Source organism: Mytilus californianus, unplaced genomic scaffold (genome assembly GCF_021869535.1).
Source record: "Mytilus californianus isolate M0D057914Y unplaced genomic scaffold, xbMytCali1.0.p SCAF_21, whole genome shotgun sequence".
NCBI lineage: Eukaryota > Metazoa > Mollusca > Bivalvia > Mytilida > Mytilidae > Mytilus > Mytilus californianus.
The window spans coordinates 1387937-1402561 of record NW_026262670.1 but is presented as its reverse complement, the minus strand read 5'-3'; the positions used below and the strand labels follow the sequence as shown (position 1 = coordinate 1402561).

General features: G+C 33.8%; 2 protein-coding genes across 18 annotated transcripts in view; one reads left to right on the top strand and one right to left on the bottom strand.

Moving 5' to 3' along the window:
- The window catches only part of LOC127731904 (zinc finger C2HC domain-containing protein 1A-like), a 384322-nt gene that overhangs the window by 183753 nt on the left and 185944 nt on the right, over window positions 1–14625 (bottom strand). The window lies entirely within an intron of this gene.
- LOC127731935 (uncharacterized) overlaps window positions 1–14625 on the top strand; it is a 159603-nt gene that overhangs the window by 101987 nt on the left and 42991 nt on the right. For all 17 annotated transcript variants that reach the window (XR_007995911.1, XM_052240785.1, XM_052240786.1 and 14 more), the window contains one exon: window positions 11779–11936. Coding sequence is in view for 16 of the 17 variants with exons in the window: in XM_052240785.1 (XP_052096745.1) it covers window positions 11779–11936 (158 nt within the window). In the remaining variant the exon portion in view is untranslated. The remainder of the gene's footprint in view (window positions 1–11778; window positions 11937–14625) is intronic.

The following is a 14625-nucleotide window of genomic DNA, read 5'->3' as shown; positions in this document are numbered from 1 at the left end:
TATATATTCTTGTATGGGACAATAAAACAAATCAAATGAAATATTGGGGGAGTCCCAGGGTTCACCCCACCCCCCTTCTTTTTGAAACTTGTAAACCGTCAATATCCCCACCCTGAAACCATATATATTCTTGTATGGGACAATAAAACTAATAAAATGAAATAAAAGGTGAGTCCCCTGGGGTCACCACAACCCCCTCCTGTTTGAGAACTTGTAAACGGTCGAAATCCCCACCCCTAAACCTTATATATTCTTGTGTGGGACAATAAAACAAATCAAATGAAATATAAGGCAAGTACCCTGGGGTCACCCCCAACCCCTCCTTTTTAAGAACTTGTAAATGGTCGAGATCCCCACCCCTAAAGCATATATATTCTTGTATGGAATAATAAAACAAATCAAATGAAATATAGGGCAAGTCCATGGGGGTAACCCCCACCCCCTTCTTTTTGATAACTTGTAAACGGTCGAGATCCCCACCCCTAACCATATATATTCTTGAATGGAACAATAAAACAAATCAAATGAAATTGAGGGGAAGTCCCCTGAGGTAACCCCCACCCCCTTCTTTTTGAAAACTTGTAAACGGTCAAGATCCCCACCCCGAAACCATATATATTCTTGTATGGGACAATAAAACAAATCAAATGAAATATTGGGGGAGTCCCAGGGTTCATCCCCACCCCCTTCTTTTTGAAACTTGTAAACCGTCAAGATCCCCACCCTGAAACCATATATATTCTTGTATGGGACAATATAACTAATAAAATGAAATAAGAGGTGAGTCCCCTGGGGTCACCACAACCCCCTCCTGTTTGAGAACTTGTAAACGGTCGAAATCCCCACCCCTAAACCATATATATTCTTGTATGGGACAATAACACAAATCAAATGAAATATAGGGGAAGTCCATGGGGGTCACCCCGACCCCCTTTATTCTTGAAAACTTGTAAATAGTCAAGATCCCAATCCGAATCCATATACTTTATTGTATGGGACAATAAAACAAATCAAATGAAATAAAAGGCGAGTCCCTGGGGTCACCCCCACCCCCTCCTGTTTGAAAACTTGTTAGAGGTCGAGATATATACCCCTAAACCATATATATTCTTGTATGGGACAATAAAACAATTCAAATCAAATATAGGGCAAGTCCCCTGGGGGTAACCCCACCCCCTTCTTTTTGATAACTTGTAAAAGGTTGAGATCCCCACCCCTAAACCATATATATTCTTGAATGGGACAATAAAACAAATCAAATACAATTGAGGGGATGTCCCCTGGGGTAACCCCCACCCCCCCCTTTTTTTTTTGAAAACTTGTTAACGGTCAAGATCCCCACCCGAAACCATATATATTCTTGTATGGGACTATAAAACAAATCAAATGAAATATAAGGCGAGTCCCCTGGGGTCACCCAACCCCCTCCTGTTTAAGAACTTGTTAAGAGTCGAGATCCCCACCCCTAAACCATATATATTCTTGTATGGGACGATAAAACAAATCAAATGAAATATAGGGGAAGTCCATGGGGGTTACCCCCACCCCCTTCTTTTTGAAAACTTGTAAATGGTCGAGATCCCCACCCCTAAACCATATATATTCTTGAATGGGACAATAAAACAAATCAAATGAAATTGAGGGGAAGTCCCCTGGAGTAACCCCCACCCCCTTTTTTGAAAACTTGTAAACGGTCAAGATCCCCACCCCGAAACCACATATATTCTTGTATGGGACAATAAAACAAATCAAATGAAAGATAGGGGAAGTCCATGGGGGTTACCCCCACCCCTTTCTTTTTGATTACTTGAAAACGGTCGAGATCCCCACCCCTAAACCATATATATTCTTGAATGGGACAATAAAACAAATCAAATGAAATTGAGGGGAAGTCCCCTAGGGTAACGCCCACCCCCCTGCTTTTTGAAAACTTATAAACGGTCAAGATCCCCACCCCGAAACCATATATATTCTTGTATGGGACAATAAAACAAATCAAATGAAATATAAGGCAAGTCCCCTGGGGTCATCCCCACCCCCTCCTTTTTAAGAACTTGTAAATAGTCGAGATCCCTACCCCTAAACCATATATATTCTTGTATGGGACAATAAAACAAATCAAATGAAATATAGGGCAAGTCCATGGGGGTAATCCCCACCCCTTCTTTTTGATAACTTGTAAATGGTTGAGATCCCCGCCCCTAAACCATATATATTCTTGAATGGGACAATAAAACAAATCAAATGAAATTGAGGGGAAGTCCCCTGAGGTAACCCTCACCCCCTTCTTTTTGAAAACTTGTAAACGGTCAAGATCCCCACCCGAAACCATATATATTCTTGTATGGGACAAATCAAATGAAATATCAAGCGATTCCCTGGGGTCAACACCCCCCCCCCCCCTTTTGAGAACTTGTAAACGGTCGAGATCTCCACCCCTAAACCATATATTCCTGTTTGTAATTTCAAGAAGATTTGAATGACATACAGGGTCAATCCATAGGCATCACTTATGCATATCACGAGCCAATTTGTACTGGACTTTGCCCAATGTCAGGCGACCATGGGAATGACAAATTATTGGAGCTTTGTTTGGGAGACTATGTAACAGCATCCTGTTACAATTATTTCTTGTAACTGATAAGTTTTATAGATTTTGAAAAGACATGTATTAATGATAAATAAAATTTTGGATTTTTTTCTTATTTTCTTTGGTAAATTGTTTGAAGAATTTTGTGGCAAGTTTGTTTGTTATTCTGTTAAAACTAATATTCTGAATGCTATATATATTTTTTTTTATGAAGTGAACTCCTTTAAAAACTAAGCTTATATTGTCTATTAATAAACATATATTTAGATTTCTGATTTTGGGCCCAGTTTTCAAGTTGGTCCAAATCGGGGTCCAAAATTAAACTGTGTTTGATTTCAACATAAATTGAATGTATATAGGGTTCTTTGAAATGCTTAATCCAAACCTGTATTTCTTTTCATTATTAATAAGATATTACCACATTGAGGTCCAAAGGGTCCTAAATTAAACTTTTGTTTAATTTCATCAAAAATTGAATTCTTTGGTTCTTTGATATGCTAATTCTAACAATGTTTGAGTGTAAAATCATATCTAATTTTAGAGAACTTAGTCATCACTGGTTGTTGTTATTATATTATTGATTATAATTTGAAAAATTGCATCATATCTTATTTTAGAGAACTATTTATCCAGTTTGAGTTATTTCCCTTTGCACAGAAAATATTATGGATAAAATTAACCTGTTTTTCATTTCAACATAAATTAAATATATATAGGGTTCTTTCAAATGCTGAATCTAAACCTGTATTTAAATATAAGATGTTTGGGCCCAGTTTTCAAGTTGGTCCAAAGTATCAGGGTCCAAAATTAAACTGAGAGATTTTGGATTGTGGGCTCCTTTATCAAATTGGTCCACATTGAGGTCCAAAGGATCCTTAATTAAACTTTTGTCTGATTTCATCAAAAATTGAATTCTTGGGGTTCTTTGATATGCTGATTCTAATGTACTTAGACTTTGGATATTGGACCATAATAGGTATTTAAATGTCCAATTTCAAATATTTCAGTTCTTTGACCACATTCATTTTGTGTCACAAACCTATGCTGTGTCAAATAGTCAATCACAATCCAAATTCAGAGCTGTTTTAAGCTTAAATGTAGTGTCCATACTTGCTCAACTGTTCAGGGTTCGACCTCTGCAGGAAAATCCGGTGCTGTCACTCTGACAGCCTCTTGTTCTATGTTGATAGGAGTTGATGCTTTCATGGAATAATCTTCCAAATGTACATGTAGACATGATTTGTTATCAGTTGTAGTCTGAATGACATCCTTGCTACTAGTGCTATTTTTGCAGGTTTGTGAATAGTTATGAGGTATGACTACATTGTGATGGTTTTTGCCATCACTTGGCATCCATTGTCGTCCGTCTGGTGTAAACTATTTCAAACATCTTCTCTGAAACTACTGAACCAATTCCAACCAAACTTAAGCTGAATGATCCTTAGGGTATCTAGAATAAAGTTTGTGTTTTATTTTCTGTTTGTCAAAAAACATGGCGGCCATGGCTAAAAATAGAACATAGGGGTAAAATGCAGTTTTTGGCTTATATCTCAAAAACCAAAGCATTCAGAGCAAATCTGACATGGGGTGAAAGTGTTCATTAGGTGAAGTTTTATCAACCCTGAAATTTTTAGATGAATCTAAAAACCGTTTGTTGGGTTGCTGCCACTAAATTGGTAATTTTAAGGAAATTTTGCAGTTTTTGGTTAATATCTTGAATATTATTAATGATACAGATAAACTGTAAACAGCAAAAATGTTCAGCAAAGTAAGATCTACAAATAAATTGAATGAACAAAATTGTCAATTGACCCCTTAAGGAGTTATTGCCCTTTAAGGACAATTTTGCACAATTTGTATATTATGTTTTCTAACTTTAAAAAATCTTCTCCTCGAAAACTGCTGAACCAATTCCAACCAATCTTAAGCTGAATGATCCTTAGGGTATCTAGAATAAATTTTTGTTTTATTTTCTGTTTCGTCAAAAAACATGGCCACCATGGCTAAAAATAGAACAAAGGGGTAAAATGCAGTTTTTGGCTTTTATCTCAAAAACCAAAGCATTTAGAGCAAATCTGATGTGACGAAAAGATGTTCATTAGGTCAAGTTCTTTTAGCCGTGAAATTTTCAGATGCATCTAACAACTCATTGTTGGGTTGCTGCCACTAAATTGGTAATTTTGAGGATATTTTGCAGTTTTTGGTTATCTTGAAAATTATTAATGATAAAGATAAACTGTAAACAGCAAAAATGTTCAGCAAGGTAAGATCTACAAATAAATTTTATATGACCAAAATTGTCAATTGACCCCTTAAGGAGTCATTGCCCTTTTTTCACAATTTCTTCATCTAGTTTGCTTGGCTAAAATGGATCATAGGGGTAAAATGCATTTTTTTGCTTTTGAAGAAAATATGACAGATACAATGAACATTTAAACGGAATTTTTAAGCCACTCATTAATAGATATTGAAAAGCAAAAATAATCATTGATGAAAGATTTAAGCAAAAAATTACAGGTGAGCGATTCAGGCTCTTGAGAGCCTCTTGTCTCTATTACCTGTACATGTAGGTGTAGGATGACTTGTTGATCTACAATTTAAACATGCATGGAGAAGGTAACATGTTGTTCTGTAGCAACCACTTACATTATTAAGACAATTCGTCCCCGAGTGTATCACCAGCCCAGTAGTCAGCACTTCGGTGTTGACATGAATATCAAATATATGGTCATTTTTATAAATTTCCTGTTTACAAAAGTATGAATTTTTCGAAATACTAAGGATTTTCTTATCCCAGGCATAGACTACCTTAGCCGTATTTGGCACAACTTTTTGGAATTTTGGGTCCTCAATGCTCTTCAACTTTGTACTTGTTTGGCTTTATTACTAATTTGATCTGAGCGTCACTGATGAGTCTTATGTAGACGAAACGCGCGTCTGACGTATTAAATTATAAGCCTGGTACCTTTGATAACTATTTACACCACTGGGTCGATGCCACTGCTGGTGGACGTTTTGTCCCAGAGGGTATCACCAGCCCAGTAGTCAGCACTTCGTTGTTGACATGAATATCAATTATATGGTAATTTTTTTAAATTTCCTGTTTACAAAAATATGAATTTTTCGAAATACTAAGGATTTTCTTATCCCAGGCATAGATTTCCTTAGCCGTATATGGCACACCTTTTTGGAATTTTGGGTCCTCAATGCTCTTCAACTTTGTACTTGTTTGGCTTTATTACTATTTTGATCTGAGCGTCACTGATGAGTCTTATGTAGACGAAAAGCGCGTCTGACGTATTAAATTATAAGCCTGGTACATTTGATAACTATTTACACCACTGGGTCGATGCCACTGCTGGTGGACGTATTTACACACTTTTTTACCATCGAACAATACTCTATTATGACCTTGTTTATCAAGCTTGTTTGGCATGTTTGGTCTAACTGACCTGTTGTAACCTAAGTTACTACTTATACCTTGTTGATCTGAACAGTGTAATGCAAAAATTATGTTGCATGATCAACTTGATTATATAAAGTGCATGAATTAACTTTTATACTCCCACTTACTAAAGATAAAATGTCACGGGTCTCTCTTGCTCCAGTCTACTTTGATGTGCTTCTCTCTTAGAAATGTAGCTGCCTTTGTTGAGAATAACTTGTGATTAGTATAAAACTTCTCTCCATAGAATTTGTGGATCTGAATTAAATCTGCTTCATATGCATTAAGCTCTTCACATCTTTCAGGATATACCACACACATGATGCCCTTGCATTTGCCAAAAGCCCGAATAAAATCTTGTATATTCATGTTCCTATTAAGACGGGGGTTAGGTTTGCTAGAAAGATTTACTTTAAGTTCATCAGCAGTGACACTGTGTGCTTGAGGGTTTTCGTAGCTGGATATTAACAATGTAGTGAGATTAATGTCCTTACCCTCAATACTATTTCTTTGGATGTTGGGCGACACAATATCAACTTTGGTAAATGAATCTGAACGCACTTGTAGACGGACCATAGCTGACGTTTTGATGTGAGGCGGTTCTTTGAGGGACACCAGAAGCTGGGATGAGCTGAACATCTGAAGAGTTTCGTTGTTCATACCAATTGGCTAAATCGTGGTGTAGGAATCCCTTGTAGGTTTAATGTGCTTGTCATGTAAAGGTGTTAATCATTGTTGTTGGAAACAAAGTGGCCATATTGTTTACATTAGAGTCCGCACGTATGTCATATCTGGTTACAGTATCCATGTGCTTTAATAAGGCGGAACTTCTTTTGTCTGTGGGCGGGTTTTGAAATTCTTCTGTTGCCAAATACGGTTATCCGCTGCGACGGTTGCACCTTCTTGAATTTCATTAGAATATAGGCGCTCTTTGTTGTCCAAATAAAGTTGTTTTAGTACTGTTTTTGACCAGCTTTTGTGGATGCTTATTCCTAACTTCTGCAACTCGTCCCGGAACCTTGCATTTGTCCAATTTTCTGGATTTTCCATATCCCATTGTGAGCTGTGTATTGCATTTTCTTCGTTGTTATATGGATGCTGTCTGTTTCTGGAATGACGGTTACATCTGGTTAAAGAAGCCATATTATTTAGTAAAGTTTTTTATAGCCGTAAAATCACGAAACTATTAAATAAACTGATTCAAGTTCTCTAATTTTGGGAAATAGTAATCTAATATTGAATAGCAAGAAGTGTTTGGAAAGACGAAACATGCTCCCTTTAACTGCAATGATCAAATCATGTCCAAGATAACGAATTTACATTGAGATTTGAAGAGGTAACTTCAGGTCTAGTGAAGAATATCGTAATCTTTCACAATGGTCTCAAGTTTAACAGCAGAAAATACATGTTAATAAGTAAAACTGTAAAATGATATTGAAACCCTATTCCTATTTATAAAGTAAACATCCTTTGTATTTAACAGCCAAATCAAAAGTGAGAAGTCAGCAGCCTGCAATTGTAATCTGAGTACCTAATCCCTGATAATCAGGCAGAACAAATTAGGCATGACTTTGACCATATAATGAAATGAACTGCCCCATCTCACGGAAGAAACCATTCCGCTTGTATAAGCAACACTGTGTATAAGTTACAATGACGGTTCATTTGATTTCCATTAAAATGAAGAAAAAAAATATTTCTTATTTAAAACAAAGATTAATTATTCTTTAACTCATATTATTCAAATTTATAAAACATAACTTAATTACATGTATATTGAGACTTATAAAAATAACTGATTACAAACAACATTGCACCATCTTTAAGTAATACATTTATGAGCATTATTAAAGATGTTAGAAAATGCAATCAAAATTTGGTATATTTTCTCCTATATATTTCACCATATATTATGCTAACAACTCATCCTGATGTACAACAAGTACAAAAATCCAATGGTGGTCAATAAGTTCCATTAAAACAAAGTAATGACTGCATTCTGATTCTGGCGTGGGCGAAATATTTTACTTCTTACGCGAACAACTTCAAATCAAATAATAAAGGAACAATCTAACAGTGTGAGTAGAAATTCACTCATTTACAAAAAATGTACAAATATATATATTATTCTCTATTACCTTTCCAGTCAAATTAGCAGATGAATTTCAGCCGTGTAATTACTGGTTTTTAAATTATAAAAACAAACCAATAGAAGAAATATTGGCATTTTTAAACACTGAGAAAACAATCTTAGTAGCTTTTTTCTGAAATTCATCATTATTTATAAACAAAAATAACCCCTCCTGAAGTACAAAAAGTAATACATTCCAATGGTGGTTAATGATTTCCATTAAAATAAAGAAATAATTGCACTCTTAATCAACACAAACAAAGCTTTAAGTATCTTTACTGTTATATTATTTTTCTTTTCAGCATCTAGACTATTGCCATTCAAATGCATAAGTGCTAAATAGGGTTCTTATTTCAAATGATAACATTTTATCTCCTGTTAAGTGATACAGAAACAATCTGAGCATGTGATTATTTTGCACTTGCACAAATTTATGTAATTTATTTTCCAGAAATATAAAACTAATGAAAAATACATATAATGCATGAAAAGTGATTTATATACTTTATGTGTTATTGCGACAAAGTTGATTCTTTTCATTTCTTTGTAAATTCCTCCGCGTCGGAGCACCCATGTCACACAGTAGTAAAATATAAAAGTTTTATCTTTATAATATTTAAATTATCATAAAAGAAAAGGTGGTAAGGAGATATATTTACAGCAGGCCATTATTTAATTTTTTTAGTATACGTTAAAGAGATATTAGCTATGGTAAGATATTTTATAGCATTGCTTAAAAAACAAATATAAGTAAAATGTGTGCTAAAATTTACAGTGGGAAGATTTATATCAGATTTAATCATGTTAATTACATTATATAGTTACTTATAAAATTTAAAAGTAACTCAAACCCTTCAATTTGTATGATAAGATGTATAAAAATAAAAACTTCTATATATGATTCAATTGATAGTGTCCTCAACCTGCGGTTCTAATCTTAATTAAGATTATCAACCCTTATCTGATATATAATTTCAATATTGGATTTACCAGCAGTAAAATTGTCATGGTAACTCTCACATCGCTTATTTCACTTATTTGACATATTTGACGGATTATATGGGTCTTTGATCAACGATCATTCATTGGTCAGTCAATCATCCGTCACCAAACATTCACTAATCAGTTCAGTGCCAGTCAAACAGTAACACCTTAGGTTGCCAGTGCTGTATAGATAGCAGACTGAGAATTTGATTTACCCTCTTTTGTGTTTTGAACAAAACATAAAGAAGATATAGAGAAACTAAACAGACTAAATGATCAGCAATTCAAGATCAACAAAACAGAGATTTTTGTCACAAATTATATTCTTGTCTTGGCGGGCATCTGCCAAACAGGGTCTGTTCAATAACAAGAAAACGCTTTGATTATTTTTTTTTATTTTTTAAACTTAGATATGTTTTTTCTGTGACTAAATGATAGTCAAGTTCAATTTTCACGATTTTAGCTTTTCTCCTTGTTGATTGATCGCCCTTTTTAATATCCAAATGTGGTACTTCTAATGTGATTGAGTTATTTTCCTTTAAAATGAAATTGTTAATTATATATAAAGTTTGATTACACTAAGTGTTTTTAAATAATGTTCACCTGTTATCAGATTACAAAGCATATGGTAAATGATTTATCACACAATTATAATTGGAGTAACAGATTTATTTAAAAATTGTCTGTTTCCTAAGTGCTGATGATTATAAGCTTTATATAGGACTGTATAAATATAGTAAGAAATTTACTTTTTATTTTTATACATTTTGAAGATAATTACAGATAAGTTGCCCGCAGACACCGGCGGGCATCTGCCAAACAGTGTCCGTTCAATAACATGAAAACGCTTCAACGAATTCTTTTCAAATTTAGATATTTGTTTCCTGTGACTAAATGAAGGTAAAGTTCATTTTTCACGATTTTAGTTTGTCTCCTTGTTGATTTATCGCCCTTTTTAATATCCAAAAAGCATATGGTAAATGTCTTATAAAACAATTATAATTGGAGTGACAGATTTATTTGAAAATTTTCTGTTTCCTAAGTGCTGATGATTATAAGCTATAAATAGGACTGAATAAGTATAGTAAGAAATTTACTTTTCATTTTTGTACATTTTGAAGATTATTACAGATAAGTTTTATAGATTTTTAAAAGACATTGTATATAATGATAAATAACATTTTGGCCTTTTTTTCTTTTCTTTGGTAAATTGTTTGAAGAATTCTGTTGTAGGTTTGTTAGTTATTCTGTAAAAACTAATTTTCTGAATGTTATGCATATTTTTTTGATGAAGTGAACTCCTGTTAAAACTAAGCTTATATTGTCAATTAATAAACATATATTTAGATTTCTGATTGTGGGCCCAGTTTTCAAGTTTGTCCGAATCAGGATCCAAAATTAAACTTTGTTTGATTTCAACAAAAATTAAATTTATGGGGTTCTTTGAAATGCTGAATCTAACTATGTATTTAGAGATTTTGGATTTTGGGCACCTTTGTCAAATTGGTCCACATTGAGGTTCAAAAGGTCCTGCAATAAACTTTTGTTTGATTTCATCAAAACATGAATTTTTGGGGTTCTTTGATATTCTGATTCTAATAATGCACTTAGATTTTGGATATTGGACCATAATACAATTTCAAATTTTTCAGTTCTTTGACCACATTCATGTTGTGTCACAAACCTATGCTGTGTAAAATATTCAATCCTAATCCAAATTCAGAGCTGTTTTAAACTAAAATGTAGAGTTCATACTTGCTCAACTGTTAGGGATTCGACCTCTACAGGAAATCCAGTTTGCTGTCACTCTGACAGCATCTTGTTAATATTGACATTGATTAAATAAATTATTTGCCTTACTATCTCTATGAATCATATTTTTCTTACATAACACCTAAATGGAGAAGTTCAGCAGGATTAAAGGTTAAACAATGATAATTTGATTAAATTTAATTGCAAGAAATCCGAATGGAATAGACAGTCAACTAAATAAAACAATTAACTAATAACTAATGAGATAAGGCAACGATTTCAGATTTTTTTACTTCATTTCTTGCACACATAACTAAACAAACATTAATCGAACTTTCTGCAATAATAGGTTATACCTTTTTGTGTGTATTGGCAAGACTTGCAGATCTTCCATTTGTATAATTAGAGCTACAGAAAGTTTCAATAAAATGTTTTAAAGTCATAGATAGAGAAAACATGCATGGTTTAGATATACTCTTTAGGTCAGTATTTGTGTCTTAAAGTCTGTTTAACCCAACACATGATACAACAAATGTCTACTTTCTTTTAAAAAACTGAACTTGCTTAATTTGACCACAAAGCTGGCCATAACTAAGTACAGAGTGTATAATGCAAGCGTTAATTTATTTTCTGAATGACATATATTTTGTTGGTTGTAGATTTTTACTTTTTCATCAAAACTAAGACACCATGGTGGTTTACCAGTTGTTCTATCTAAAACACAATGGAATTTGTGTGTGGTCAATATAGCTTAAGTCTATGTTTTTTTTTTCTTTCTGAGAGAACCTCCGGCAATTAGTAAAACTATGAATACAACTGTGGACCTTAATCTTAAGACAGCAATACAAATCCTGATGTAAAATCATTATTTTGTAGAGATGTTTCAGTTGTGGATGAACTCAATTCATTGCTACTGTAGACCCAAAAGTAATGATGAAGAAGTGCATAGGAAAGAAAATGATAATTACATTTATCCACCAGTAGTTCTTGTTGGCTCACATAAAGATAAAGTTGAACTTACTGAGGGAGAAGAGGTATTTTGAAATATATACATATATATAAAAGATAAAGAGGCAGAGAAAATATATAATCCTCAGGGATTTTTAAATGAAAAAATCTCATCACTCTAATAAATCTGATTGTGTATTATATTTTTTTTTTATATATTCTGCATGCAATTATTATTGTTGTTGATTTTGGGGGTAATTGCCTCAAAATTTTAGGAATTAGGGGCAAAAAACAAGCATTTTTCTAGTTTCATGACAATAACTTATGTGTAAGTGTATGGATCTTTCTGAAATTGTACTACAAGGTTCCATATCACAAAGGGGAAGCTGGAATTGAGTTTGAGGGTAATTGCCCAAAACGTTTAGGAATAAGGGGCCAAAAAGGGGCTAAAAATAAGCATTTTTGTCGAGCCTGCGACTTTTGTCACAGAAAGCTCGACATAGAGATACTGATCCGGCGGCGGCGTTAGCAAACTTCTTAAAAGTTTTATATTTTAGAAGGTGGAAGGTCTGGATGCTTCATACTTTGTATATGGATGCCTCATGTTATGAAGTTTTCGTCAGTTACATGTCCAATGTCCTTGACCTCATTTTCATGGTTCAGTGACTACTTGAAAAAAAAGTTAAGATTTTTTGTAATGTTAAATTCTCTCTTATTATAAGTAATAGGATAACTATATTTAGTATATGCGTACCTTGCAAGGTCCTCATGCTCGTCAGACAGTTTTCACTTGACCTCGACCTCATTTCATGGATCAGTGAACAAGGTTAAGTTTTGGTGGTCAAGTCCATATCTCAGATACTATAAGCAATAGGTCTAGTATATTCGGTGTATGGAAGGACTGTAAGGTGTACATGTCCAACTGGCAGGTGTCATCTGACCTTGACCTCATTTTCATGGTTCAGTGGTTATAGTTAAGTTTTTGTGTTTTGGTCTGTTTTTCTTATACTGTATGCAATAGGTCTACTATATTTGGTGTATGGAATGATTGTAAGGTGTACATGTCTAGCTGGCAGGTGTCATCTGACCTTGACCTCATTTTCATGGTTCAGTGGTCAAAGTTAAGTTTTTGAGTTTTGGTCTTTTTTTCTAATACTATATGAAATAGTTCAACTATATTTGGTGTATGGAAATACATTTATGATCTGTTTGTCAGTCACGCAGGTTTTATTTGACCTTGACCTCATTTTCAAGGTTCATTGCTCAGTGTTAAGTTTTTGTGTTTTGGTCTGTTTTTCTTAAACTATAAGCAATAGGTCAACTATATTTGTTGTATGGAAGAATTGTTAGCTGTACATGCCTGCCTAGCATGGTTCATCTGACCTTGACCTCATTTTCATGGTTCATTGGTCAATGTTACAGGCCTCTACAATAACTTTTTTTCCAACTTGCCCAATAGGACAAGTACATATCAAAACTTACTTGTCCGAATGGAATTGTAACTTGTCCAAAAAAAAACCCTTTATATTATCCTTTTTTGCATTTTAGATTGATTCAATGAACAAAATGAATTAAACGATAGAACAGAATTTGATTTATATTTCTTAATATCCTTTTCAAAAATATTAGTCGAGAACAACTGAATCTAGTCATGTCTAGTCACAGGACTTAGGTCCTAGTTTTCATCAATGCCAAAGACTCTTCACATCAGGCACAGTCTGGTAGGCCTTCAGTCTACACTCTTTTGGTTTGTATCCTGGTCTTTTATGTTGATAAAATATTGATTATTATTATTAATGCCTTACTACAATCAGCTTTGTTTTAATATATTAAAATGTTTATTCAAACACAATCAAATATTGTTTTGTCTAAATATGATCATATGATTTTATGAATTTTATGGTCAATAATTTCTTCATTTTTATTTTAAAAATATTTTTGTTAAATACAATTTATCATTTTTTTATTACAAAGCAACAGAATAACATGGGGAAAAACGAGGTACTGGTTTTTCTTGGTACTGAAATGTCTCAAACAGTACCGAACTGTCTATTAAACATGGAGCCGATTCGTTTCCTTGCCGGTGCCGAACTGTCTTGTTACCTTATCTACAAAGCGCACCGCTGATTCCGATCAGTAAGACTGGTTTCGAGAATAGTATGCGTTTTATTTGTTATAAAGTATCTGACAAAGAACCAGTTTTAAATTATCGATCGCAAGTAAACATGTCAAATTACTATTTATTTTTATCCTCTTTTCTTGTTTTTTGTTTATTACTTTGATCATCAAAGTTGGATTTAATTAATTTTCTACAGAATGATTTTACTTATCCCGTCGGACAAGCTTGATATGGCTTTTACTTGTCCGACCTTTTTTTCCTCTGGTACCGGACAATCGGACAAGCTTTATTGTCGAGCCCTGAATGTTTAGTTTACTTGGTTAATGTTAAGTTTATGTGACAGTTGTAATAAAGCTTTATATTTAGGACTATCAACATAATATCAATGATTAGTAAAGAAGGCGAGACATTTCAGTGTGTGCACTCTTGTTCTAGTTTCCAGACAATAACTTGTGTTCAAGTGTATGGATCTCTCTGAAATTGTACTGCAAGGTACCATACCACAAAGGGAAAGCTGGAATTGAGTTTTGGGGTAATTGCCCTAAACGTTTAGGAATTTGGGGCCAAAAAACAAGCATTTTTACAGTTTCCAGACAATAACTTCTGTTCGAGTGTATGGATCTCTCTGAAATTGTACTGCAAGGTACCATACCACA